Source organism: Lepidochelys kempii, chromosome 18 (genome assembly GCF_965140285.1).
Source record: "Lepidochelys kempii isolate rLepKem1 chromosome 18, rLepKem1.hap1, whole genome shotgun sequence".
Lineage (NCBI taxonomy): Eukaryota > Metazoa > Chordata > Testudines > Cheloniidae > Lepidochelys > Lepidochelys kempii.
The window spans coordinates 1,492,692-1,518,265 of record NC_136397.1 but is presented as its reverse complement, the minus strand read 5'-3'; the positions used below and the strand labels follow the sequence as shown (position 1 = coordinate 1,518,265).

General features: G+C 42.4%; 1 protein-coding gene across 17 annotated transcripts in view; it reads left to right on the top strand.

Annotated features, from left to right (window-relative positions):
- Positions 1–25,574, top strand: part of EIF4G3 (eukaryotic translation initiation factor 4 gamma 3) — a 441,067-nt gene that overhangs the window by 223,086 nt on the left and 192,407 nt on the right. For 9 of the 17 annotated variants that reach the window (XM_073316594.2, XM_078849307.1, XM_073316587.2 and 6 more), the window contains 3 exons: positions 8,345–8,524; positions 9,155–9,269; positions 24,256–24,362. In XM_073316594.2, the coding sequence (XP_073172695.1) occupies positions 8,345–8,524; positions 9,155–9,269; positions 24,256–24,362 (402 nt within the window). Of the gene's footprint in view, positions 1–7,445; positions 7,467–8,344; positions 8,525–9,154; positions 9,270–24,255; positions 24,363–25,574 lie in introns of all 17 variants that reach the window. The other 8 variants (XM_073316590.2, XM_073316588.2, XM_073316593.2 and 5 more) reach the window with 2 other exon arrangements.

Here is a 25,574-nt window from a genome sequence, read left to right as displayed (position 1 = left end):
GTGTATTTGCACCTGCCCTTTACTGTGTACTAATAAGCACCATGACAGAATTTGTAACTTGCTGGGAGACCTACCATTTCCTTTTCTTGACCTTCTCTGAAGTTCTGTGGTTATAAAAGAAGTTATGGGAAAATTAGTAACAGTTCAAAGATGAGAAATATTCATGAGTTCTTTTCTAGATCATTTACCAAAAGACAAAATTTGTGTTTAGTGTGTCTTGCTAAAATTCTCTCCTAAACTCAATGAGAACCAGGTGTACCCGCTATATGAAGAATTTGGATCTAGAGATTTGCAGATCTTTAACAGTTAGCGGTGTATAATACCAGTACAGTGTAAAAAGTGTTTGGTTGCTTTACAATTATAATCGAGTTAGGAATCCTATTACAATATGATTAAAACGGTTTTATCCATTGGACCCAGCTGTGACCCTATAACTGGGTTTCAACCTGGGAATGTCCAAGGCTTTAGTATGCTTACAAAACCAATATATATCTTAACTTTGTTGCACCCAGGTTCTTGACTTAGTTGTTGTATAAACACAATTCTCTCTCAGAAACAAGAATTTATTAGAACCACACTAAGACCTAGATTCTTACCTGTTCCCAGTATCCTCTGGACACAGTTCTGTATGTGTGTGAGGGGGAAGAATGGGATTGGTGTATCGACAGGCTAATCCTGAGACTGATTCTATGCCTAGGTAGTCCCCGGTGTAGTTTATATAAGGGGTTCTCAACCTTTTTCTTTCTGAGGCCTCCCCCCCTCACCTCCCCACATGCTATAAAAATTCCATGGCCCACATGTGCAGCAACAGCTGGTTTTCTGCGCATCCAGTAGATTAAAAGCCAGGGCTGGCATTAGGGGTTAGCCAGCAGGGCAGTTGCCTAGTGCCCCATGCCACAGGGGGCCCCGTGAAGCTAAGCTGCTTGGGCTTTGGCTTCAGCCCTGGGTGGTGGGGCCTGGGCTTCAGCTTCCTGCCTTGGGCCCCATCCAGTCGAACACTGGCCCCTCTCTGTTCTATTTTGGTGGCCTCCTGAAAGGCCCCCCAGAGGGCCCCGGACTCCTGTTGGAGAACCTCTGGTTTATATATGCCAGTGCCAAAGGGTGATGATGGAGGTAATCTGACACTAAACCTGAAAACTGACACTGAGAATGTTGTGCCATCATGTTAGGAATCTTGGGGCTAACTTAAATTATTATTCCCATGTGAACTGAAAAATGTTACAAATCACTACGTTGCAGTCTTTACTCTCATGGGTTAATTAAAATGTTACACAGTCGTTACTTTGAGAACCCAGAATGAGAAATTTTTTATGCAAAACATTTACCAAATACTGAAATTTACTATATTTGGTACCAACTTTTGCTATAATTGATATTTGGAAAAAAGAATTTTTGTCTTCTAACACAGTATCAGGAAGAGCAGGTTTTTATCCTAAATTTAAATTTTCTGTGTAATATGCACATTATATCATGGTTAAGTCACATCTCTTGTGCATTGATTCCATATCACTGTGAATGAACACATATAATACAGAGTATTCTTTAGTGCTATTTCCTGTAATTATTGTATCATTAATATGCTCTGATGAGCATGACTTACATTCTCGAAGTGACTAGCAACTTTATAAAGAATTTATTTAAAATATATTATGAATATGTCAGTTATAATTATTTGAAGCCTGTTGATGCTATAAAAAACAAAATTGAAGCTCTTGTGATTTCATAACCTCTGAAAGCCCAGTTTTAATGTTTTTCAAGTAAACAACAACCAAAGTCAAATGAAAATAGCTGCCGTGGTTTTGTTGAAAAGCTAAGCAATTGCTCCTCTCTCTCTTGTCAGCAAATGTATTTCCTGGGGCGGAGGATGTGTATGAATGTGGGGAACGTCCTTTCCTAGCTCCATAGATGGAGCTAGGAAGGGAAGCAGGAGGTGGAGGGAGGTGTTCTTCACTCCCCACCTCTCTGTATGGAGCCATGGGGGAGTGTTCTCTTTTCCCACCCCATCCTTGAAGACAGAGATAGTATGGGAGTGTGATCTCCACACACATGGAGCAAGGTTCCATGGAGATGGGGAACCAAAGCGCATGCTGATGGTTCCACTGTGGGAGCAGTTGTTAGCTCTTTTTCCATTAGTGGATATTTGAAAGGACAGAGAGGCTGTGAAGGAACGTGGCTGGTACAGCCATGGTGCTAGTGCTTAAACTAGTGCCATGGTGTAGTAGAATCTGTTTATAGGTTTTTATTATTTCTTTTAATTTATAAAAGCATCCATCATACGGACTCTGGCTAATGAAAGATAAAAAATAAAGTACAGAATTTGATGAGCACTACTAATACTGGAAGACTTTTGTCCACTAATAAACTACATACCATCACCTTCAGGCAAAAGCTTGGAAAAAGAAATGAGCCTTACATCAATTCCCTTAGGTCAGCACTCAGGCTTTTGCAGGCCAGTTGGGGAAGTAAATTCCAGAGCCAAGGGCCCTCCACTGCAAAATCACTGTCTCTGGTACCCAGACCTTTAAATTCAGAGAGAGTTTTAACTCAAGCTCCCCAGCTCATCTCAGTGAGATGGTGAAGGTGCAATTATCTCAGCCAAGACCCAAGCCAGATTAAAGATCAGAGACAATACTCTGACTTGTACCTGGTGGTAAGTGCACGTCTCACATCCACTAAGAAAACAGCATTCTTCGAAAGTGTTTCCATCTTTCCTGTGCAGATACTCCCTCTCCCTCTCCCTCTCTTAGGGTCAGGGAAAAGTTATCCTGCCAGTCAATTCTTCTCTTTCTCTTCTACCTCAAAATTAATAACAAAGGAGTTGTCTAAGGCTGTGGAGAGGCATAATTAACAGAAGAAAACAGCCTTAATGTACCAGTCTGATTTGGTTGTAATCTTGACAATTTGTTGCTTTGTCCTTGTGTTTCCATTGTTACTTTTTTCAGCCTTTTGCAAAGCCATGTCTGCTTATGGATCTGTAACAATTACTAGTCGTTAATTGACCTGGACATATGTAAACAAATGGCTAATGTTTATTATGTTTAAAATAAATGTAGCTTGTTTGCAGAACTCCTGCTAGAGAGACTGCCTTTATTTTTCAGTCATATGGGGTGCGCTTCACAGGCTTTTCAGCGAAAATGATGGTTTCGTTTAGAAGCATGTCTTTTGCATATGGCAAAGCAAGCTCTTTCCCTCTCCTTTCAGAGTTCTTGATGATTTAGATCGCATGGAGTTTATCTCATGCATTGCAATACGCCAACACATAGACAAGGGAGTGTTCAACTAGACCAGTGTGCTAGAGAGCATAATGTAGAAAATCCACTGAAAACCATGTGGGACTAGAAATAGTCTGTAGAGAACAATCCTGCATCACTTGGGGATGGACTAGATGAGACCTTGTAATGGGGTCAGCACCCATCTCTCATGAGTGCCCCCTTTTCTCTGGCCAATATACCTGCAGTTAGTCTTTTCAGCGAGGCAGCACCCGCTTCACATGGGTAGCCCCCTTTGGTTGGTTGAGTGTGAGCCTGCTTTTAGTTTTAGTTCTTATGTCGGGGTGGCACCTGCCTCTCGTGAGCATCCCCCGGCTGATGGTTCTCTTGGTGGGTCTTCAGCGACTCAGCCCGAGATGCAGACACTGTCCCCCTTTCCGGGGTATACAGTCCTGAGTTCTTATCACTGCCTTGGTATGGAGCTATAGCTCTTAGGCTTCTTCCCAGAGGCTCTGTCGTCTTCAACCACCAAGCCATGGCCCACCTCAGTACCCGCAGCTGGTGGAGTTTTAGCAGGCCTCCCTAGGCTCAGTCTTCAATCAGGCCAGTGGGACTCATCTCATTACCCTTGCTAGCCAGGCCAGGTTCTGTGCTCAGTCCCCCTGGGCTTCAGCCTGCCCGCACTGACCTTCCGCTGGTCCTCCTGCTCTTCCCGCCAGCCAGGCACCTGGTCTTCAGCAACCTGGGCTTCATGTCCTGTTAAGCAGCAATTTTCTAGTTTTGTTTCAGATACATTGTGGCATTCATTTCACAGTGATGAGAACTTTGTTAGGTCTTGCAGTACTTAGGCCAGGTTTACACTACAAACTTGTATCAGTATAACTGCATTGCTCAGGGGTCTGAAAAATCCACATCCCTGAGTGATGTAGTTATACCGACCTAACCCCAGTGTAGATAGTGCTATGCCAATGGAGAGTTTCTCTTGTCCATGTAGCTACCACCTCTTGGAGAGGTGGGTTAACTACACTGACAGGAGAAGCTCTTCTCTGGGTGCAGCAGCATCTTCATTAAAGCACTCAAGTGGTGGAGCTCTGCTGCTGCAGTGCTGTACATGAAGACAAACCCCTAGCCTTAAAGAGAGGGCGGGATTTGTGGGAGAGGTTGTCAGGAATAGGTTGCTGGTGTTGAGGATTTCTAACAATAACCACATCATGGACCTCCTTACCCTAAATGCTGGTCCTGACTCTGTAATGCATGTGCTCCAAGGTAACACTTGCATACAGGGGAATGAACTGTGGACAGTTTCAACCTCAATTCTGAATTTCCTTGCTCTTGTCAAGGAAGGCATTGTTAGTATTACGTCAGCCTTTGTATTTGCATATAAACTTGTGACATTAAATTGTTAGCAAAACAGAGTTGCAAAATGCCACCCTCTAGGAGTAGGTTTAGATATTGGCAGCTTCACTTTGGAGGGGAAAGAGAGAGGATAGGGCATAAAGCGTTTTGCCAGCTAGGGCTTGTTTTGAATGGCTGAACCTATATACAGCTTAGGTGTTCTCTCATGCTTCGCTGGGTTTCTGCTTTTTTCCAGAATTAAGGCCTTAGTTTTTTTCATTTGGAAGGGTTTGCTGTATCTAAACATAATGAAGTAAATTCTGCTAGAGACTTCTCACGTTGGATTGACTTTTTTTTTTAACGTAGTTCTCCCCTACCCCCTTGTACAATAACAAGAAGGATATTCTCCCTGCTCCCTCTTAAAGACTCACTTTCTTTGGGAGCTCCACTAACACTGACCCACATGTTAGTATGGCATTGCAACCCAAGACTCAGGTTTGTAAATCCTCTCACTCAAATTTGACCCTTCCCCACCCCCCCACCCCCCAAAAAGAAAAAGTTTTGGTTCTCCTGTACCACCTGGTTGACAACCTATTCTCTAAACAATGGGTGGTATTCTCCTCTCACATTAGTTGACAGAATTGTAACTCATTGATTTCCCAGTGTCTGTCTTTTTAGAAGTAATGAAATCATTGTGTCTTTGCTCCCCTTCTCCCAAGAATCATAACTGGCTGTCAGCAACTTTTGCTATGACATAAGCAGTATTATTTCTTAAAACCCAGCAATCTCCTCACTATGGGTTCACTTTGAACCCAGAACTGCAAGGATGGATAGTTATGTAACAGTTTAATATAAGGCCTCAAGCTTGCTAAGCATGCCATGTGTTTTGGAAGGCACTATGTTTTGGTTCTAAGTGCACTTTCATTCTACTTATGACAGCAGAAAGAGGAGCCAGTTTGTTTCTCAGGAAGCAGCATTGTTTTAGAATTGAATTCCTGTGACTTTACAGACCGCTTCAGATGTTCTTTTAGACACACTGATTGATGGTAAAAAGCCATACACAAATCAGTAATTTCCATTTCCATACATTTCTTCACTATTTTGGTGGCCTATATTGCATATTTCCTAGCAGGTTTGTTTGTTTGCTCCTAAGAATGGAGAGACCTTGTTGGAGGAGAAAGGCAGGTTTCACATACTTCAATTCCAATGTTGAAGGACCACACTCTTTATTTTCTGAATTTGAAAATAATATTGATTTTTTTTCTATGGTAGCTGTGAACACGTGATATTGACTGTAGATACTGGCCTGGCAAGCTGTCACACTAATTTGGATAGTGGAGAAATTCTTGACTAGTTGACATAATGAGAGACGAGATCAAAGTTGAGTCTCCATCCAATCTGTTTCCACCTTGAATACATATAGAAACAGAGGGACACTGATTCTGTATGAGGCGTTCCATTGTGGTTCAACGGTGGGCTAGAAGTAACTACATCTCAGCAAGCCAGCCAAGAGGTAGTCAAAACTAACACCAGAGGAAGAACTACAGAGAAACAACCTTCATCCTTGAATCCTACATACAAGCCTGTTCTTGCTCATCTTTGCCAGCTCAAGAGAATGCATAGGTTATAAGGCAAAAACACAAAGATGGAAGAAAAATGAGATTTAGAATTGCAGTCCTGGCAAGATCCTTTTCAAGCCTATATCTGTGATGCTGTGTCAGTAAGAATATCAAATTTCTGAATTGTTTCCACGCTCTTTCTGGTGTCTCTGGATACTGGAAATCATAGAAATCATAGCCACTATCAGCATGAACTTCTCCTATATCAGATAGTGATCACTTGGTACTCCAGGGCTAGACAACCATCTAGTTTCCACTAACCCAGAAGTTTGGGAGTTTGTGTTTTTGCCCCAACAATTGAGCTTTCTTCTGATTCAAAACACGTTGTAGAATGTGACTGATGATACAATTCTTCATCCAGGTGAACTGGCTTAGTAATAAATTTTTTGCTTTCATCTTCATATTCATTTTATCTGGTCCTCAGAGAAAGGGAGTAAGTGCTGACATTTGTGGAGAGAAATCATTCAATACAGGGACTATCATGGTGTCTCTCAATCTTCAAGAATGACCAAAGTACCTGTTTTGTTCTCACTGTCACTGTTTCTAAGTACAGGTGCATCATAGGATCCTTCTGCCTTGCTCTCTTCTCCAGTGAACTTAAGAGTGAAACATATATGTTGGCCCATCCTTTCCCAGTGCCAGGCTAGTCTCCCTTAGCCCAGACTTCTATTCCCTAATAATTATCTGCCTCTCTTCTTCCCTGTACTCATGGTATAGTTTGCCATGGGCTGACTGCTTGCTTTAATGCACCTGATCAATCAGCAGTGGTCGCTGTAGAGTGATGTATGACTACCTTACTTTCTGCTTAGCAGTTTGAAGCACATCTCTCTTATTCTTCTAGTCTTGGTATAGAGTTGGAGACCAAATCTAGGATTTCAGCATAGGCTTATTTCTATTTTGTGCATAGTGCTATTTCTGGACTACCAATATAACTAAGAGAGGAAGAGAAAAATGTTTGAAGTTAAGAACAAGCTGCACATAAAGTCTTTCTCCAGTATTCTATTTGCTGCAAATTTTATTTTTTTTAACTTATATTTTATTCTTCAGTGTAAAACTTTCTAGAAAACTTCTGCTTGAAACATGCTTGGGATTCTGACAGGAAAAGATTTCTTGACACTAGCTCAGTATCTTTCCTGCCCTGTTATATAGAAAAAAGGATAGAAAGATTATTGAAACTATAATATTAGGGTTAATGTTATATCCTCTCCCTTCATATTGATCTGTAAGTTGTTCCATTGGCTTTCTTTCTGTTTCCTGTTGCTTTCTTGCTTCATTATTGAAGGGAGGATTCAGACCCATCCAGGTAATTTTAACTACTGGTTCTGCATGGCATAAGTGTTCCTTTATCACATATTTCATTATTAAATTAATGAATGTATTAATGTATAATGCATATCTTACCTGTTCAGTTTCAAGATTATTAAGACTGTAGTGCCCTGAATGCTTCCACATCCTGGATGCTGATGCTTGTCTTAAAGAGAGTTGAGACCTGAGCCACATATCACCAGGTTGCTGGGGCTGTCTGTGTGAGCTACACTTGTGTGGTGGGTTACTTTATGCAAGTGTGCTGGAAAAGCTTGGTGCAACTTAGAAAGGGGTTGCCACCTTTTTGAAAAAGGAATGCAGGACATATAGGCCCTTCAAACTTTCAGTAGGGTAAAGAGGATAAGTATGGGGGGACCTACAACCCCCATAAAAGTCTGAATTTTAGCTTTTCTGGAATATTTTCAATGCAGTTTCCTTGATCTTTTACTGCCTTATCAAATCACATATAAAGTTGGTATTTTTTTCAGTGTACCCCACCCTATAAAGTACATTTTGCATAGAATCCTTTCCTCTGACCTTTAGTCTGAAAGCTGGTGCATATAGTTCACTAGACACACATTAACAGTTATACCATTACAGTTTAAAACTTAACTGTTTGCTCCTAGTCTGTCTGTTCTACTTTGTGCCTTGTAAAACTGAGGATTGTGTGTAAAGGGCCATTGTTAAAAAATGAATGGAAACGGTCCTGCAGTTTTCTGAATGGGTGGCAATCCTCTGAAAGTGAGTTTGGTGGGTTTTTTTTAAAGTATAGTATGGTTTTCTCTACTATTATTTGATATTGCAAATTCGTTTTCTTTTCAGGAAAAAAAACCTTTTGACTTCTTTTTGTTTTTGCTTTTTGCTTCCCTCCTCTAGTTTTTTCAGAGGCCTCAAATACAGCCTTCTAGAGCTGCCATCCAGAACAGCAGCCCTTCTATCCGTCCTGGTGCGCAAACACCAACTGCAGTGTATCAAACCAACCAACACATCATGATGGTTAACCATCTGCCAATGCCGTACCCAATGCCCCAGGGCCCCCAGTACTGTATACCACAGGTAATATATTGCCTAAGCACATGTGACCTTGGAAGAGCTACAGTTATTTTTCCTGGATTAAAAGAAGGTGATCTTTTGGGACTGCAGGAAAGGTGGAGGAAAAGGCTGATATAATTAGCAGCATAACCCCTGTCCTTTTTGTTCTTTAAATGTATACATTTACCTATTGAGGCAGAGATGGAGAGTGGATAATCATAAACTGTATCCTTTTCATTTTTAAGATGAAAAAATTCTACAATAATTTTCTTCCTCTGAAAGAGATGATGGAAAACTAAATTCTTCAAAAACATCTAGTACTGTAACAGCTCTTAAATTGATTTAAGAGCTATGCTTTTACTATTAAACATTGGCCTTTGTTTGAGTCCTGCATTACAGAAATGAGGGGAATAAAATCAAGTTGACTGTGGTCTGCCTCAGCACTGATTTTGTACATATCTTTACCTCAGATGACACAGCATGCATTTCATTATGTCTTTTTTTTTGGCAGGCAACATTCTGAATCCGTGTTTAAAAGGGTTTCATAATCTTATTTTTAGGATATTTTTTAAACCAGGTTAATTACAGCTTAAGTATGTAATGCCATATCACATGACAGTTATTTGTAAATTCCTTGTAATTTTTCTCTTCCAGTATCGTCATAGTGGCCCTCCTTATGTTGGGCCTCCACAGCAGTATCCTGTTCAGCCACCAGGGCCAGGCCCATTTTACCCAGGCCCGGGTCCTGGAGAATTCCCCAATGCCTACGGTAAGCAGGGAGGAGGATTGTGCATGGTTTGGGGAAGGAGGGTGTTGCTGGATATTTGGGGTGGGGGAATGTTTCTTGATTTGTTATTTTTTTACAGCTGGTTTAATATTGTAAAGCCAAAATAATTCTTTTGAATTCAAAACCATTGCTAAATTTTAAAAAGATGCATCCGATGAAGTGAGCTGTAGCTCACGAAAGCTTATACTCAAATAAATTGGTTAGTCTCTAAGGTGCCACAAGTACTCCTTTTCTTTTTGCGAATACAGACTAACACGGCTGCTACTCTGAAACCTGCTAAATTTTAGCGTGTTGTGCTTCTGATTAGTCACTCTGTGATCATACACGCACACAGTTTTTTGTTTGTATGAATGTTAGTAGAAAAAAGCTGTTGTTCATACAAATATTCTTAACCATGTGCAAAAAGGAGTATTCATGTGTGAACAAGAGTATTGGCTGTTTGTCATACACTGTCTAATCATCATCATTATTATTATAATTATTTATTATTAGGGCTGTTGATTAATTGCCGTTAACTCACACAATTAACTCAAAAAATGAACTGTAATTAAAAAAATTAATCATGATTAATCGCACTGTTAAACAATAGAATACCAATTGAAATTTATTAAATATTTTGGGGTGTTTTTCTACATTTTCAAATACATTGATTTCAATTACAACACAGAATACAAAGTGTACAGTGCTCACTTTTATATTATTTTTTATTAAAAAATACACTGTAAAAATGATAAAAGAAATAGTATTTTTCAGTTCACATCAGACAAGTACTGTAGTGCAATCTCTTTATCATGAAAGTGAAGTTTACAAATATAGATTTTTTTTTTGTTACATAATTGCACTCAAAAACAAAACAATGTAAAACTTTAGAGCCTACAAGTCTCCTCAGTCCTAATTCTTGTTCAGCCAATCACTAAGAGAAACAAGTTTGTTTACATTTATAGGAGATAATGCTGCCCACTTCTTATTTACAATGTCACCTGAAAGTGAGAACAGGCGTTCACATGGCACTGTTGTAGTTGGCATTGCAAGATATTTACGTGCCAGATGCACTAAGGATTCATATGAACTCTTCATGCTTTGGCCATCATTCCAGAGGACATGCTTCCATGCTGATGACACTGGTTAAAAAAATAATGCATTAATTAAATTTGTGGCTGAACTCTTTGGGGGAGAATTATATATCTCTTGCTTTGTTTTACCTGCATTCTGCCATATAATTTCATGTTCTAGCCGTATCGGATGATGACCCAGCACATGTTCGTTTTAAGAACACTTTCACTGCAAATTTGACAAAATGCAAAGAAGATACCAATGTGAAATTTCTAAAGATAGCTACAGCACTTGACCCAAGATTTAAGAATGTGAAGTGCCTTCCAAAATCTGAGAGGGATGAGGTGTGGAGCGTGCTTTCAGATGTCTTAAAAGAGCAGTACTCTGATGCGGAAACTACAGCACCCAAACCACCAAAAAAGAAAATCAGCCTTCTGACTCAGATGATGAAAATGAACATGCACTGCTTTGGATCGTTGTCTAACAGAACCTGTCATCAGCATGGACGCATGTCCTCTGGAATGGTTCTTGAAGCATCAAGCGACGTATGAATCTTTAGCGCATCTGGCATGTAAACGTCTTTCAACACCAGCTACAACAGTGCCATGCAAATGCCTGTTCTCACTTTCAGGTAACGTTGTAAACAAGAAGCACGCAGCATTATCTTCTGCAAATGTAAACAAGCTTGTTTGTCTGAGCAATTGGCTGAACAAGAAGTAGGACTAATTGGACTTGTAGGCTCTAAAGTTTTACATTGTTTCATTTTTGAATTCAGGGTTTTTTGGTGCATAATTCTATATTTGTAAGTTCAACTTTTATGATAAAAAGATTGCACTACAGTACTTGTATTAGGTGAATTGAAAAATACTATTTCTTTTGTTTTTTACAGTGCAAATATTTGTAATAAAAAGTAAATATAAAGTGAGCACTGTACACTTCGTATTTTGTATTGTAATTGAAATCGATTTATTTGAAAATGTAGAAGACATCCACAAATATTTAAAAAAATGATATTCTGTTATTGTTTTACAGCGCGATTAATCATGTGATTAACCATGATTAATTTTTAATCACATGATTAATCACGATTTTTTTTAATCACTTGACAGCCGTAATTATTATTTATTAATGTTAAGGTCTAAGCGCCATTGGGTTGTGCACTGAATACATCCATAGCCATCCAGTTAACATTTTTTATTCATTTTTCTCCTATTTCAAAAAATTTTGCATGTAGTCAGGGAGCAGAGAAAAAGATCATGTGACTTGAATGGCCAGTCCCGCACCATAGTCAAACCAGTTTGTGAACAGCCCAAAGACTGAAATTACATAACAACACATGGTTTGTGAATGATTCACTACAAGTGAAGGCTATTCCATAACTTATTTGCAACAAATTATTTGGCCAGCAAGGGGGCCTCTCTGTTTCATGGAGAGAGTGAGTGTGGTTTTTGTGGCAGTGAGTTTGGATGGTAGAGGAGTTTTGTGGGAAATGCTCCAAATATGACAGACCTGTAATAACAGATTAAATGTTGACAGTTATTGTAATTTGTATGAGCAAAGATGTGGCATTAAGGGGACACCATATTAAATTAATCTAAATTTTGTAACAAGGATAGTTTTGTGAAATCAAAACAAAAATGAACTTTAATGAGCTTTTTTAAATGACAGTGAAATACATTCCAGAGAGGAAGCAAACTCTATCCTCACCTCACCCTCTGCAAGATGCACTTCCAGACTTTTCATGCCCCCAGTTTTTTCTGCATAGTGGGTAGAATTTGGTCTTTATTATAACAAACTAATTTGAAATATTAGCTAGGTATTTGTTGTTGTTGTTACTATGCTGACAGTGTACCTTTAAAAAAGTAGTATATGTTCATTAACATGAGTCCATTTTCCCAACTTATTCCTTGTTGAATTTGGGTGAATTGTAGGATTAGGTAGCCTGTAAATAACAATGCAAATAACAATGCATGTGCCTGTTACTTACTTTGTAGGACCATATTTAGCAATAGGAGCTAGGTAGGTGGACCCCTGTGCCCACATAGGTCCCTTTGGAAGCCATTGGGGCTTTTCATGTAGGTGCAGGGGTCCGTCTATATGGATCTCATTGCAGGATTCGTGCTCTGGTCAGTAATTTAATGTAGGCCAAGTGATGTCACTTCTGGGTATTTTAATTACATTTGGAAAAACTATGATGGGTGGTGGTGTTTGCCTTGTTTTGTTTTATTTGCTATTTGGTGCACTTGGGGTATTTTTTGAAGGAATGCGAAATTGTATTTTAGACCTTTATTCTTGTGCAACTTTCATCAAATTTCATCAGATTTTTTTTTAATTCACTATGGTGATTTATGGGAATATTTTGAAAAAGTCTCAAGAATGTGTGCAATAATAATACTTAGTTCTCATCTCCACATTTTGCTATTTTATTAATTTTTCATTTTTGCCTTATGTAATCTCACTGTTGAAAAGTGGTTTATTTCACTACCACTACCTTGGCACAACATTCTGAAATCTGCTGGATTTGCTTTATCAACTTTTCATGCACTTCTAGCTTTTAATATTTTCATTTAGTATTTCTGAACTTCAGAAGTGGACTGAAAAGTTTGGTGGTTAAACTAATTATTAAAATTGCTTAGGATCCCAAAATAGGGTAGTTTTCACAAATGCTGACTCAATTTAAAGGAAATTGTAATTGAAAATAAGTTCTCACTTCGGTTATTATTTACTTGTCATGAACCAAGGTCTGGACCTTTTATTTGTTTATTCAGCAACAGTTAATCATAGAATCATAGGACTGGAAGGGACCTTGAGAGGTTATCTAGTCCAAGCCCCTGCACTCATGGCAGGACTAAGTATTACCTAGACCATTTCTGATGGGTGTTCGTCTAACCTGCTCTTAAAAATCTCCAATGATGGAAATTCCACAATATCCCTAGGCAATTTATTCCAGTGCTTAACAACTCTGACATTTAGGAATATTTTCCTAATGTCCAATCTATACCTCCCTTGCTGCAATTTAAGCTCATTGCTTCTTGTCCTATACTCAGAGGTTAAGAAAAACAATTTTTCTCCCTCCTTGTAACAACCTTTTACATACTTGACACTGTTATCATGTCCCCCCTCAGTCTTCTCTTTTCCAGACTAAACAAACCCAGTTTTTTCAGTCTTCACTCACAGCTCATGTTTTCTAGACCATTAATCATTTTTGTTGCTCTTCTCTGGACTCTCTCCAATTTGTCCACGTCCTTCCTGAAATGTGGCGCTCATAACTAGACACAGTAACCCAGTTGAGGCCTAATCAGCGCAGAGTGGAACTTGTTCTTTCCCTATTTTAGCCTCTTCTGATCCTACCTCATTTTCATTAGTGTTCACTATGTTAGGTGTCAAATCGCCACCAACCCTCTTAATGTTGTTTTTGTTTCGGTTTTCACTAAGAACCTCTGCCATATCCACATTTTTTGTTATTGTTTTTCCCCCCTCATTGAGTAATGGGCCTACCCTGTCCTTGGTCTTCCTCTTGCTTTTAATGTATTCGTAGAATGTTTTCTTGTTACCCTTTATGCCTGTAGCTAGTTTGATCTTGTGATGATGTGATAGTGACTTACATTTATAATAGCCCACTTATCCCAAAACCTTATAGTGATGTCACCAACCCTACATTGTGTTATCTCTGAATTAATTGGGCAGTAGGAAAGGGAACATAAGGGAGACAATTTCAGTTTATATTTATGAAATCATCACTGCAGGAGAAATAAAGAAAATAAATGTGGCAATGACTCTCTAATTCTGATACAGTAACTTGGAGAATACATGGCGTAGCTTTAATTTTTTGTTTTTCTGGTGATTCTCTTGTCTGGCTTTTGAATCACTTCCCACTCTCCTGACAGAATTTTCCTTTCTTTATTTTGTATTTTGAAAAAGTTGTTGTCCTGATTTCTTTTGTGCTCTTTGAACTGCTGTGATTTCTTGCCACGTAGGCTGTAATCTTTCAGTCCCAGTCTAGTGCAGGAAATAGCCCAACTTGATTGTCATGCACATTGTGTAAAGAGTTGTCACTTTGGATGGGCTATCACCAGCAGGAGAGTGAATTTGTGTGGGGGGGTGGAGGGTGAGAAAACCTGGATTTGTGCTGGAAATGGCCCACCTGATGATCACTTTAGATAAGCTATTACCAGCAGGACAGTGGGGTGGGAGGAGGTATTGTTTCATATTCTCTGTGTATATATAAAGTCTGCTGCAGTTTCCACGATATGCATCTGATGAAGTGAGCTGTAGCTCACGAAAGCTTATGCTCTAATAAATTGGTTAGTCTCTAAGGTGCCACAAGTACTCCTTTTCTTTTTGCGAATACAGACTAACACGGCTGTTACTCTGAAACCAGTCTAGTCTAAGGCTGCCTTGTCTGCTGAGCTTTAGTATGCTGAGCTAGTAGGCCAGAGATGATAATCTGCAGTCCAGCCTTCTATAACACAGTTAGTGCTTTTAATTCCAGGCAGGCAGAGAAGTTCTAGCCAAAGAGGAGGATGCCAGCGCATACAATAGGTGAAATGAGATTTGTCTGTATCATGCATCTGTCTCCTGCTGTTGTTTCCTGTATGTGTAGGTAGGCCTGGGATACTATTTATCTCTTCACTGAAAGAGTAAGCATGGTGCCAGGCGCTGATCAGCTTCTTTGACTCCAAATAGTCTGAACTTGAACTTGTTTAATTTGTGGCCATTAATAACAATCAGATAGCATGTAGTTTAAATTTGAAAGCCTTCTTTATCACAAGAAAACAGGATACACAGCTGCTTTTACGCAACTGTGCTGTTACCTTTTTGTCCAGCTGTGTGACACATGTAACTGCTACTGGCCTGAGAACCTTGTATCGTGTGTAGCTGCTAACCAGCCAAAATCCAAATATCAGACAAGCCCCAAATAAGGATACGTAAGAAATTTCCAAATATGAAATTTATAAAGATTGGAAGGGGTTTTTGGTTGACTGGTTGGTTGGTTTTTTTACCAACTTAGAATCATAGAATCACAGAATATCAGGGTTGGAAGGGACCTCAGGAGGTCATCTAGTCCAACCCCCTGCTCAAAAGCAGGACCCATACCCAATTAAATCATCCCAGCCAGGGCTTTGTCAAGCCTGACCTTAAAAACTTCTAAGGAAGGAGATTCCACCACCTCCCTAGGCAACGCATTCCAGTGTTTCACCACCCTCCTAGTGAAAAATATTTTCCTAATATCCAACCTGAACCTCCCCCACTGCAACTTGAGACCATTACTCCTTGTCCTGTCCTCTTCCACCACTGAGAATAGTCTAGAACCATCCTCTCTGGAACTACCTCTCAGGTAGTTGAAAGCAGCTATCAAATCCCCCCTCATTCTTCTCTTCTGCAGACTAAACAATCCCAGTTCCCTCAGCCTCTCCTCATAACTCATGTGTTCCAGACCCCTAATCATTTTTGTTGCCCTTTGCTGGACTCTCTCCAATTTATCCACATCCTTCTTGTAGTGTGGGGCCCAAAACTGGACACAGTACTCCAAATGAGGCCTCACCAATGTCGAATAGAGGGGGACGATCACATCCCTCAATCTGCTCGCTATGCCCCTACTTATACATCCCAAAATGCCATTGGCCTTCTTGGCAACAAGGGCACACTGCTGGCTCATATCCAGCTTCTCGTCCACTGTCACCCCTAGGTCCTTTTCCACAGAACTGCTGCCTAGCCATTTGGTCCCTAGTCTGTAGCTGTGCATTGGGTTCTTCCGTCCTAAGTGCAGGACCCTGCACTTATCCTTATTGAACCTCATCAGATTTCTTTTGGCCCAATCCTCCAATTTGTCTAGGTCCCTCTGTATCCTATCCCTGCCCTCCAGCATATCTACCACTCCTCCCAGTTTAGTATCATCCGCAAATTTGCTGAGAGTGCAATCCACACCATCCTCCAGATCATTTATGAAGATATTGAACAAAACCGGCCCCAGGACCGACCCCTGGGGCACTCCACTTGACACCGGCTGCCAACTAGACAGGGAGCCATTGATCACTACCCGTTGAGCCTGACAATCTAGCCAACTTTCTACCCACCTTATGGTGCATTCATCCAGCCCATACCTCCTTAACTTGCTGACAAGAATACTGTGGGAGACCGTGTCAAAAGCTTTGCTAAAGTCAAGATACAATACATCCACTGCTTTCCCTTCATCCACAGAACCAGTAATCTCATCATAGAAGGCGATTAGATTAGTCAGGCATGACCTTCCCTTGGTGAATCCATGCTGACTGTTCCTGATCACTTTCCTCTCATGTAAGTGCTTCAGGATTGATTCTTTGAGGACCTGCTCCATGATTTTTCCGGGGACTGAGGTGAGGCTGACTGGTCTGTAGTTCCCAGGATCCTCCTTCTTCCCTTTTTTAAAGATTGGCACTACATTAGCCTTTTTCCAGTCGTCCGGGACTTCCCCCGTTCGCCACGAGTTTTCAAAGATAATGGCCAATGGCTCTGCAATCACAGCCGCCAGTTCCTTTAGCAGTCTCGGATGCAACTCATCGGACCCCATGGACTTGTGCACTTCCAGTTTTTCTAAATAGTCCCTAACCACCTCTTTCTCCACAGAGGGCTGGCCATCTATTCCCCATGTTGTGATGCCCAGCACAGCAGTCTGGGAGCTGACCTTGTTCGTGAAGACAGAGGCAAAAAAAGCATTGAGTACATTAGCTTTTTCCACATCCTCTGTCACTAGGTTGCCTCCCTCATTCAGTAAGGGACCCACACTTTCCTTGGCTTTCTTCTTGTTGCCAACATACCTGAAGAAACCCTTCTTGTTACTCTTAACATCTCTCGCTAGCTGCAGCTCCAGGTGCGATTTGGCCCTCCTAATTTCATTCCTACATGCCCGAGCAATATTTTTATACTCTTCCCTGGTCATATGTCCAACCTTCCACTTCTTGTAAGCTTCTTTTTTATGCTTAAGATCCCCTAGAATTTCACCATTAAGCCAAGCTGGTCGCCTGCTATATTTACTATTCTTTCGACACATCGGGATGGTTTGTCCCTGTAACCTCAACAGGGATTCCTTGAAATACAGCCAGCTCTCCTGGACTCCTTTCCCCTTCATGTTAGTCCCCCAGGGGATCCTACCCATCCGTTCCCTGAGGGAGTTGAAGTCTGCTTTCCCGAAGTCCAGGGTCCGCATCCTGCTGATTACCTTTCTTCCCTGTGTCAGGATCCTGAACTCAACCAACTCATGGTCACTGCCTCCCAGATTCCCATCCACTTTTGCTTCCCCTACTAATTCTTCCCGGTTTGTGAGCAGCAGGTCAAGAAAAGCTCCCTCCCTAGTTGGCTCCTCTAGCACTTGCACCAGGAAATTGTCCCCTACGTTTTCCAAAAACTTCCTGGATTGTCTATGCACCGCTGTACTGCTCTCCCAGCAGATATCAGGAAAATTAAAGTCACCCATGAGAACCAGGGCGTGCGATCTAGTAGCTTCTGCGAGTTGCCGGAAGAAAGCCTCATCCACCTCATCCCCCTGGTCCGGTGGTCTGTAGCAGACTCCCACCACTACATCACTCTTGTTGCTCACACTTCTAAACTTAATCCAGAGACACTCAGGTTTTTCTGCAGTTTCGTACCGGAGCTCTGAGCAGTCATACTGCTCCCTTACATACAGTGCTACTCCCCCACCTTTTCTGCCCTGCCTGTCCTTCCTGAACAGTTTATAACCATCCATGACAGTACTCCAGTCATGTGAGTTATCCCACCAAGTCTCTGTTATTCCAATCACGTCATAATTCCTTGACATCACCAGGACCTCCAGTTCTCCCTGGTTGTTTCCAAGGCTTTGTGCATTCGTATATAAGCACTTGAGATAACCTGCTGATCGCCCCTCATTCTCAGTATGAGGCAGGAGCCCTCCCCTCACAGACATTCCTGCCTGTGCTACCTCCCGGTATCCCGCTTTCCCACTTACCTCAGGGCTTTGGTCTCCCTCCCCCGGTGAACCTAGTTTAAAGCCCTCCTCACTAGGTTAGCCAGCCTGCTCGCAAAGATGCTCTTCCCTCTCTTCGTAAGGTGGAGCCCGTCTCTGCCCAGCGCTCCTCCTTCAGGGAACACCATCCCATGGTCAAAGAATCCAAAGCCTTCTCTCCGACACCACCATTTGTAGCCATTTGTTGACTTCCACTATTCGGTGGTCCCTACCCAGGCCTTTTCCTTCCACGGGGAGGATGGACGAGAAAACCACCTGCGCCTCAAACTCCTTTATCCTTCTTCCCAGTGCCACGTAGTCTGCAGTGATCCGCTCAAGGTCATTCTTGGCAGTATCATTGGTGCCCACGTGGAGAAGCAGGAAAGGGTAGCGATCAGAGGGCTTGATGAGTCTCGGCAGTCTCTCCGTCACATCGCGAATCTTAGCCCCCAGCAAGCAGCAGACTTCTCGGTTTTCCCTGTCAGGGTGGCAGATAGATGACTCAGTCCCCCGGAGGAGAGAGTCCCCAACCACCACCACCCGCCTCCTTCTCTTGGGAGTGGTGGTCGTGGAACCCCCCATCTCAGGACATCGCATCTCATGCCTTCCAACCAGCGGAGTGTCCTTCAGCTTTCTCCCCCCAGACTTATCATCTGGTCCACTCTCCACAACGGTACCTGTGGAGAGAACATGAAAGCGGTTAGTTACCTGTGTCCGCGTTGCTGGAACCCGGACATTCCCCCTTCTTCTTCTGGAGGTCACATGTTGCCAAGCTTCTTCACTGGCCTCTTGGCTCCGCTGTGCAACCTGTTCTAAATCTTTAGAGCTTTGTGCCCGTAGAAGCATATCCTGACTTTTGTCCAGAAAATCCTCCGTTTCTCGTATGCAACGCAAGGTCGTTATCTGTTGCTCCAGACTTTCAATCTTCTCTTCCAGTATGGAGACCAGCTTGCAGTTTGTACACACAAAGTCGCTTCTGTCCTGTGGAAGAAAGACAAACATGGCACATCCAGTGCAGGTCACAATAGCTGAACCCCTCCCTTCCATACCATCTTCTTACTATGAGCTTCCTCAGAGAAGTTGGCAAGATTTAAGCCTCACTGGGCTCACTCCAGGCGAAGTCCCAGGCAAACTCCTGCTGTGTGGTACAGACTAACTGTGTAGGTTAGTCTGTGTACCTACCAGCTGTGTAGGTTAGTCTGTGCACCTACCTGCTGTGTAGGTACAGACTAACACGGCTGCTGCCCTGAAACCTAAGTAAACAAAGGTTTCAGAGTAACAGCCGTGTTAGTCTGTATTCGCAAAAAGAAAAGGAGGACTTGTGGCACCTTAGAGACTAACCAATTTATTTGAGCATAAGCTTTCGTGAGGTACAGCTCACTTCATCAGATGCATACTGTGGAAAATACAGAAGATGTTCTTAGACATACAAACTATGAAAAAATGGGTGTTTACCACTATAAAAGGTTTTCTCTCCCCAACCCCACTCTCCTGCTGGTAATAGCTTATCTAAAGTGATCACTCTCCTTACAATGTATATGATAATGAAGTTGGGCCATTTCCAGCACAAATCCAGGTTTTCTCTTCCCCCCCCCCCCCCGCCACACACACACAAACCCACTCTCCTGTTTAACAAGGATTTAACAGGGTTTAACAAGAATGTCTGAGGAGCGGGGGGGCGGGGGCGGGCAAGTAGGAAAAAACAAGGGGAAATAGGTTACCTTGGATAATGACTTAGCCACTCCCAGTCTCTATTCAAGCCTAAGTTAATTGTATCCAATTTGCAAATGAATTCCAATTCAACAGTCTCTCGCTGGAGTCTGGTTTTGAGGTTTATCTGTTGTAATATCGCAACTTTCATGTCTGTAATCGTGTGACCAGAGAGATTGAAGTGTTCTCCGACTGGTTTATGAATGTTATAATCCTTGACATCTGATTTGTGTCCATTTATTCTTTTATGTAGAGACTGTCCAGTTTGACCAATGTAGGGGCATTGCTGGCACATGATGGCATATATCACATTGGTGAATGTGCAGGTGAACGAGCCTCTGATAGTGTGGCTGATGTTATTAGGCCCTGTTATGGTGTCCCCTGAATAGATATGTGGGCACAGTTGGCAAAGGGCTTTGTTGCAAGGATATGTTCCTGGGTTAGTGGTTCTGTGGTGTGGTGTGTGGTTGCTGGTGAGGATTTGCTTCAGGTTGGGGGGCTGTCTGTAGGCAAGGACTGGCCTGTCTCCCAAGATTTGTGAGAGTGTTGGGTCATCCTTCAGGATAGGTTGTAGATCCTTAATAATGCGTTGGAGGGATTTTAGTTGGGGGCTAGTGGCGTTCTGTTATTTTCTTTGTTAGGCCTGTCCTGTAGTAGGAGACTTCTGGGTACTCTTCTGGCTCTATCAATCTGTTTCTTCACTTCCACAGGTGGGTATTGTAGTTGTAAGAACGCTTGATAGAGATCTTGTAGGTGTTTGTCTCTGTCTGAGGGGTTGGAGCAAATGCGGTTGTATCGCAGAGCTTGGCTGTAGACTATGGATTGTGTGGTGTGGTCAGGGTGAAAGCTGGAGGCATGTAGGTAGGAGTAGCAGTCAGTAGGTTTCCGGTATAGGGTGGTGTTTATGTGACCATCGTTTATTAGCACTGTAGTGTCCAGGAAGTGGATCTCTTGTGTGGACTGGTCCAGGCTGAGGTTGATGGTGGGATGGAAATTGTTGAAATCATGGTGGAATTCCTCAAGGGCTTCTTTTCCGTGGGTCCAGATGATGAAGATGTCATCAATATAGCGCAAGTAGAGTAGGGGCGTTAGGGGACGAGAGCTGAGGAAGCGTTGTTCTAAGTCAGCCATAAAAATGTTGGCATACTGTGGAGCCATGCGGGTACCCATAGCAGTGCCGCTGATTTGAAGGTATACATTGTCCCCAAATGTAAAATAGTTATGGGTAAGGACAAAGTCACAAAGTTCAGCCACCAGGTTAGCCGTGACATTATCGGGGATACTGTTCTTGACGGCTTGTCGTCCATCTTTGTGTGGAATGTTGGTGCAGAGGGCTTCTACATCCATAGTGGCCAGGATGGTGTTATTAGGAAGATCACCGATGGATTGTAGTTTCCTCAGGAAGTCAGTGGTGTCTCGAAGGTAGCTGGGAGTGCTGGTAGCGTAGGGCCTGAGGAGGGAGTCTACATAGCCAGACAATCCTGCTGTCAGGGTGCCAGTGCCTGAGATGATGGGGCGCCCAGGATTTCCAGGTTTATGGATCTTGGGTAGTAGATAGAATACCCCAGGTCGGGGTTCCAGGGGTGTGTCTGTGCGGATTTGATCTTGTGCTTTTTCAGGGAGTTTCTTGAGCAAATGCTGTAGTTTCTTTTGGTAACTCTCAGTGGGATCAGAGGGTAATGGCTTGTAGAAACTCGTGTTGGAGAGCTGCCGAGCAGCCTCTTGTTCATATTCCGACCCATTCATGATGACGACAGCACCTCCTTTGTCAGCCTTTTTGATTATGATGTCAGATTTGTTTCTGAGGCTGTGGATGGCATTGTGTTCCGCACGGCTGAGGTTGTGGGGCAAGTGATGCTGCTTTTCCACAATTTCAGCCCGTGCACGTCGGCGGAAGCACTCTATGTAGAAGTCCAGTTTGCTGTCTCGACCTTCAGGAGGAGTCCACCTAGAATCCTTCTTTTTGTAGTGTTGGTAGGGAGGTCTCTGTGGATTAGTATGTTATTCAGAGGTATGTTGGAAATATTCCTTGAGTTGGAGACATTGAAAATAGGATTCTAGGTCACCACAGAACTGTATCATGTTCGTGGGGGTGGAGGGGCAGAAGGAGAGGCCCCGAGATAGGACAGCTGCTTCTGCTGGGCTAAGAGTATAGTTGCATAGGTTAACAATATTACTGGGTGGGTTGAGGGAACCATTGCTGTGGCCCCTTGTGGCATGTAGTAGTTTAGAAAGTTTAGTGTCCTTTTTCTTTTGTAGAGAAGCAAAGTGTGTGTTGTAAATGGCTTGTCTAGTTTTAGTATAGTCCAGCCACGAGGAAGTTTGTGTGGAAGGTTGGTTTTTTATGAGAGTATGCATTTTTGAGAGCTCATTCTTAATCTTTCCCTGTTTGCTGTGGAGGATGTTGATCAGGTGGTTCCGCAGTTTCTTTGAGAGCGTTTGGCACAAGCTGTCAGCATAGTCTGTGTGGTATGTAGATTGTAATGGATTTTTTACCTTCAGTCCTTTTGGTACAATGTCCATCTGTTTGCATTTGGAAAGGAAGATGATGTCTGTCTGTATCTGTACAAGTTTTTTCATGCAGTTGATAGATTTCCACTCCATACGGCTAAATGCAGTGCCTTGCATAATGACAGGTTTCAGAGTAACAGCCGTGTTCGTCTGTATTCGCAAAAAGAAAAGGAGGACTTGTGGCACCTTAGAGACTAACCAATTTATTTGAGCATGAGCTTTCGTGAGCTACAGCTCACTTCATCGGATGCGTACTGTGGAAAATACAGAAGATGTTCTTAGACATACAAACCATGAAAAAATGGGTGTTTACCACTCCAAAAGTTTTTTCTCCTCCACCCCACTCTCCTGCAGGTAATAGCTTATGTAAAGTGATCACTCTCCTTACAATGTGTATGATAATCAAGTTGGGCCGTTTCCAGCACAAATCCAGGTTTGCTCTCCACCCCTCCCCCCCACAAACCCACTCTCCTGTTGGTAATAGCTTATCTAAAGTGATCACTCTCCTTACAGTGTGTATGAAACAGGAGAGTAGGTTTGTGTGTGTGGAAGGGGGGAGGGAGAAAACCTGGATTTGTGCTGGAAATGGCCCACCTTGATTATCATACACATTGTAAGGAGAGTGATCACTTTAGATAAGCTATTACCAGCAGGAGAGTGGGGTTGGGGAGAGAAAACCTTTTGTAGTGGTAAACACCCATTTTTTCATGGTTTGTATGTCTAAGAACATCTTCTGTATTTTCCACAATATGCATCCGATGAAGTGAGCTGTAGCTCACGAAAGCTTATGCTCAAATAAATTGGTTAGTCTCTAAGGTGCCACAAGTCCTCCTTTTCTTTTTAAGTAAACAAAGTGTCCCAGCACACCAGCTGCTTACCCTGACGGTCCAGGACAGCAACTGGTGGGGAAACTTTTTTGGGGGGAGAAGCTGGGGGTTAGGGGAGTAACCCCTGTGACCACCCCCACAGGACCCCACCCCTAACCTGGGACCCCCATGCTCTCCCCATCCCATGCCTTCCCACCTTGTCTGGGGAGGGCCAGGGGAGGATGTCTCTGGCCTGGCTAGAGCTGCTCCAGGAGGCTGGGCCGCGCGGCCTCAGCCTGCTCCGGCGGGCCAGGCTGGGCAGTGCGGCACGGCCACAGCGAGCTCCGGTGGGCTGGGCGGCGTGGCCACAGCTTGCTCTTGAGGGCGGGGCCAAGCGGCACGGCTGCAGCCTGCCAGCCCCGGAGCTGAGGCTGCTTCGGAGGCTAGGGGGAAGAGCAGCATGGCCAGAAGTGGAGACACTCTGGCCCCGCCTCTTCCCTTCTAGCTTTGCTGGCTGTGGTGCCTCTCCTTGCTCCCTCTGTTGGGGGGGAGGGGCTGTGTCCCATCTCTCCCTCTATATACCCGTTGATAAGCCGACCCCCTTCTCTGGTGCTTCCCTTTTTTACTAAAAATATTCAGCTTATGAACGAGTATATACGGTATTTTCAGTGCCTCTAGAAAGTTGATGCATGTGGCCACAGTCGCATGAAAAAAGTGGACTAATGACTCTCTCCATCACTTGTCATGTTGTGATGTCATATTCTGATTTGATAGAAGTGCAGAAGAAACACAGGCTACTAAGAAAATGGAGATTCAAACTGGGATTTCGCAAAGGAATAGAGGGAGGATCAGAGGGCTGTCACTCACTTGCTGCTCCTCATTTACAAATGAACTGAATATGTGTTTATATCTTGTTGTGATTTCCTAGGAACACCATTCTACCCAAGTCAGCCAGTGTATCAGTCAGCACCCATCATAGTGCCTACACAGCAGCAGCAACAACAGCCTCCACCAGCTAAGAGAGAGAAAAAAACAGTAAGAGCCTACTCTTCTGGTACTTTCTTTATGGATCTCCTAAGTCTGATATAGCAAGACTGGCACATTGAAGGGGGCACACTGATATAAAATTCAATATTAAACTCAGATTGTTACTCCCTCACCCTTTTGTAGGTTTTTTCCCCTCCCTTGTAGTTCCTTGTTAGTCTAGAACTTCTGATGATGGGCAGGGCATCCAATAACATAGTTGTATGAAAAGCTGGCTAGCTTATCTTATTTTTCAGTCTTCACAGTGTTGAATTTACTGGGTGGTGGTTTCTTATTCTCACTATAGTAAACATGAAAGCTGCTTATTGATACTTCAACTGAGAAATTAATGCTTAGTGATTACCAAACATGGTATGAATTTATCTAGCTCAACATGTCTAAAATTGAAGAAATGGTTGGGAACAAGTGATAGAATGGACTGAAATAATGAAGAAAGAATTCTCTTAAAGGAAAATACAAACATTGTCGAGAGTTGTTAGCAAGATAGGAAGGATTTCCTACATCTCAAAGTACAGGATATCTGTTTCTTTTGATTTGTTAAGATCAACTGTGACATTGAATGAAATTTTGTCTATTGAAATAGAAAAGTAGAACATTTAACTGGGTGGTACTGCAAGCAAGACATTTTTTGTACCCCTGTCATCAACACATAGCTGTGGTAATAAGTCCCTTTATCAGGCCTTTCAGCAACTCTTCAACATCAGCTTCGTTTATGAGCAGTCTCTTCATTTGTAACATCCAAAAAATATCACACATAAATCAGTAGTTATGCCATAAAAAACAACTCAAATGCAAAGACTTAAACTTGATAAGAAAGTTACAGTCTTGTATGCTAATAAAATTATATTCAATGTACAGTAGAACCTCTGAGTCATGAGCATCAGAGTTATGAACTGACCGGTCAACCCCACACCTCATTTGGAACCAGAAGTAAGCGCGCGGGCGCACACACAAGCAAATACTGTACAGCACAGTACTGTGTTAAGTGAAAACTGCTAAAAAAAAAAAAAAAGGAATAGTTTTTTTAAAAAAGACAAGATAAGGAAACTGTTTCTGTGCTTGTTTCATTTGCACTAAGATGGTTAAAAGCAGCATTTTTTTCTGCATAGTAAAATTTCAAAGCTGCATTAAGTCAATGTTCAGTTATAAACTTTTGAAAGAACAACCATAACATTTTGTTCAGGGTTACAAAAATTTCAGAGT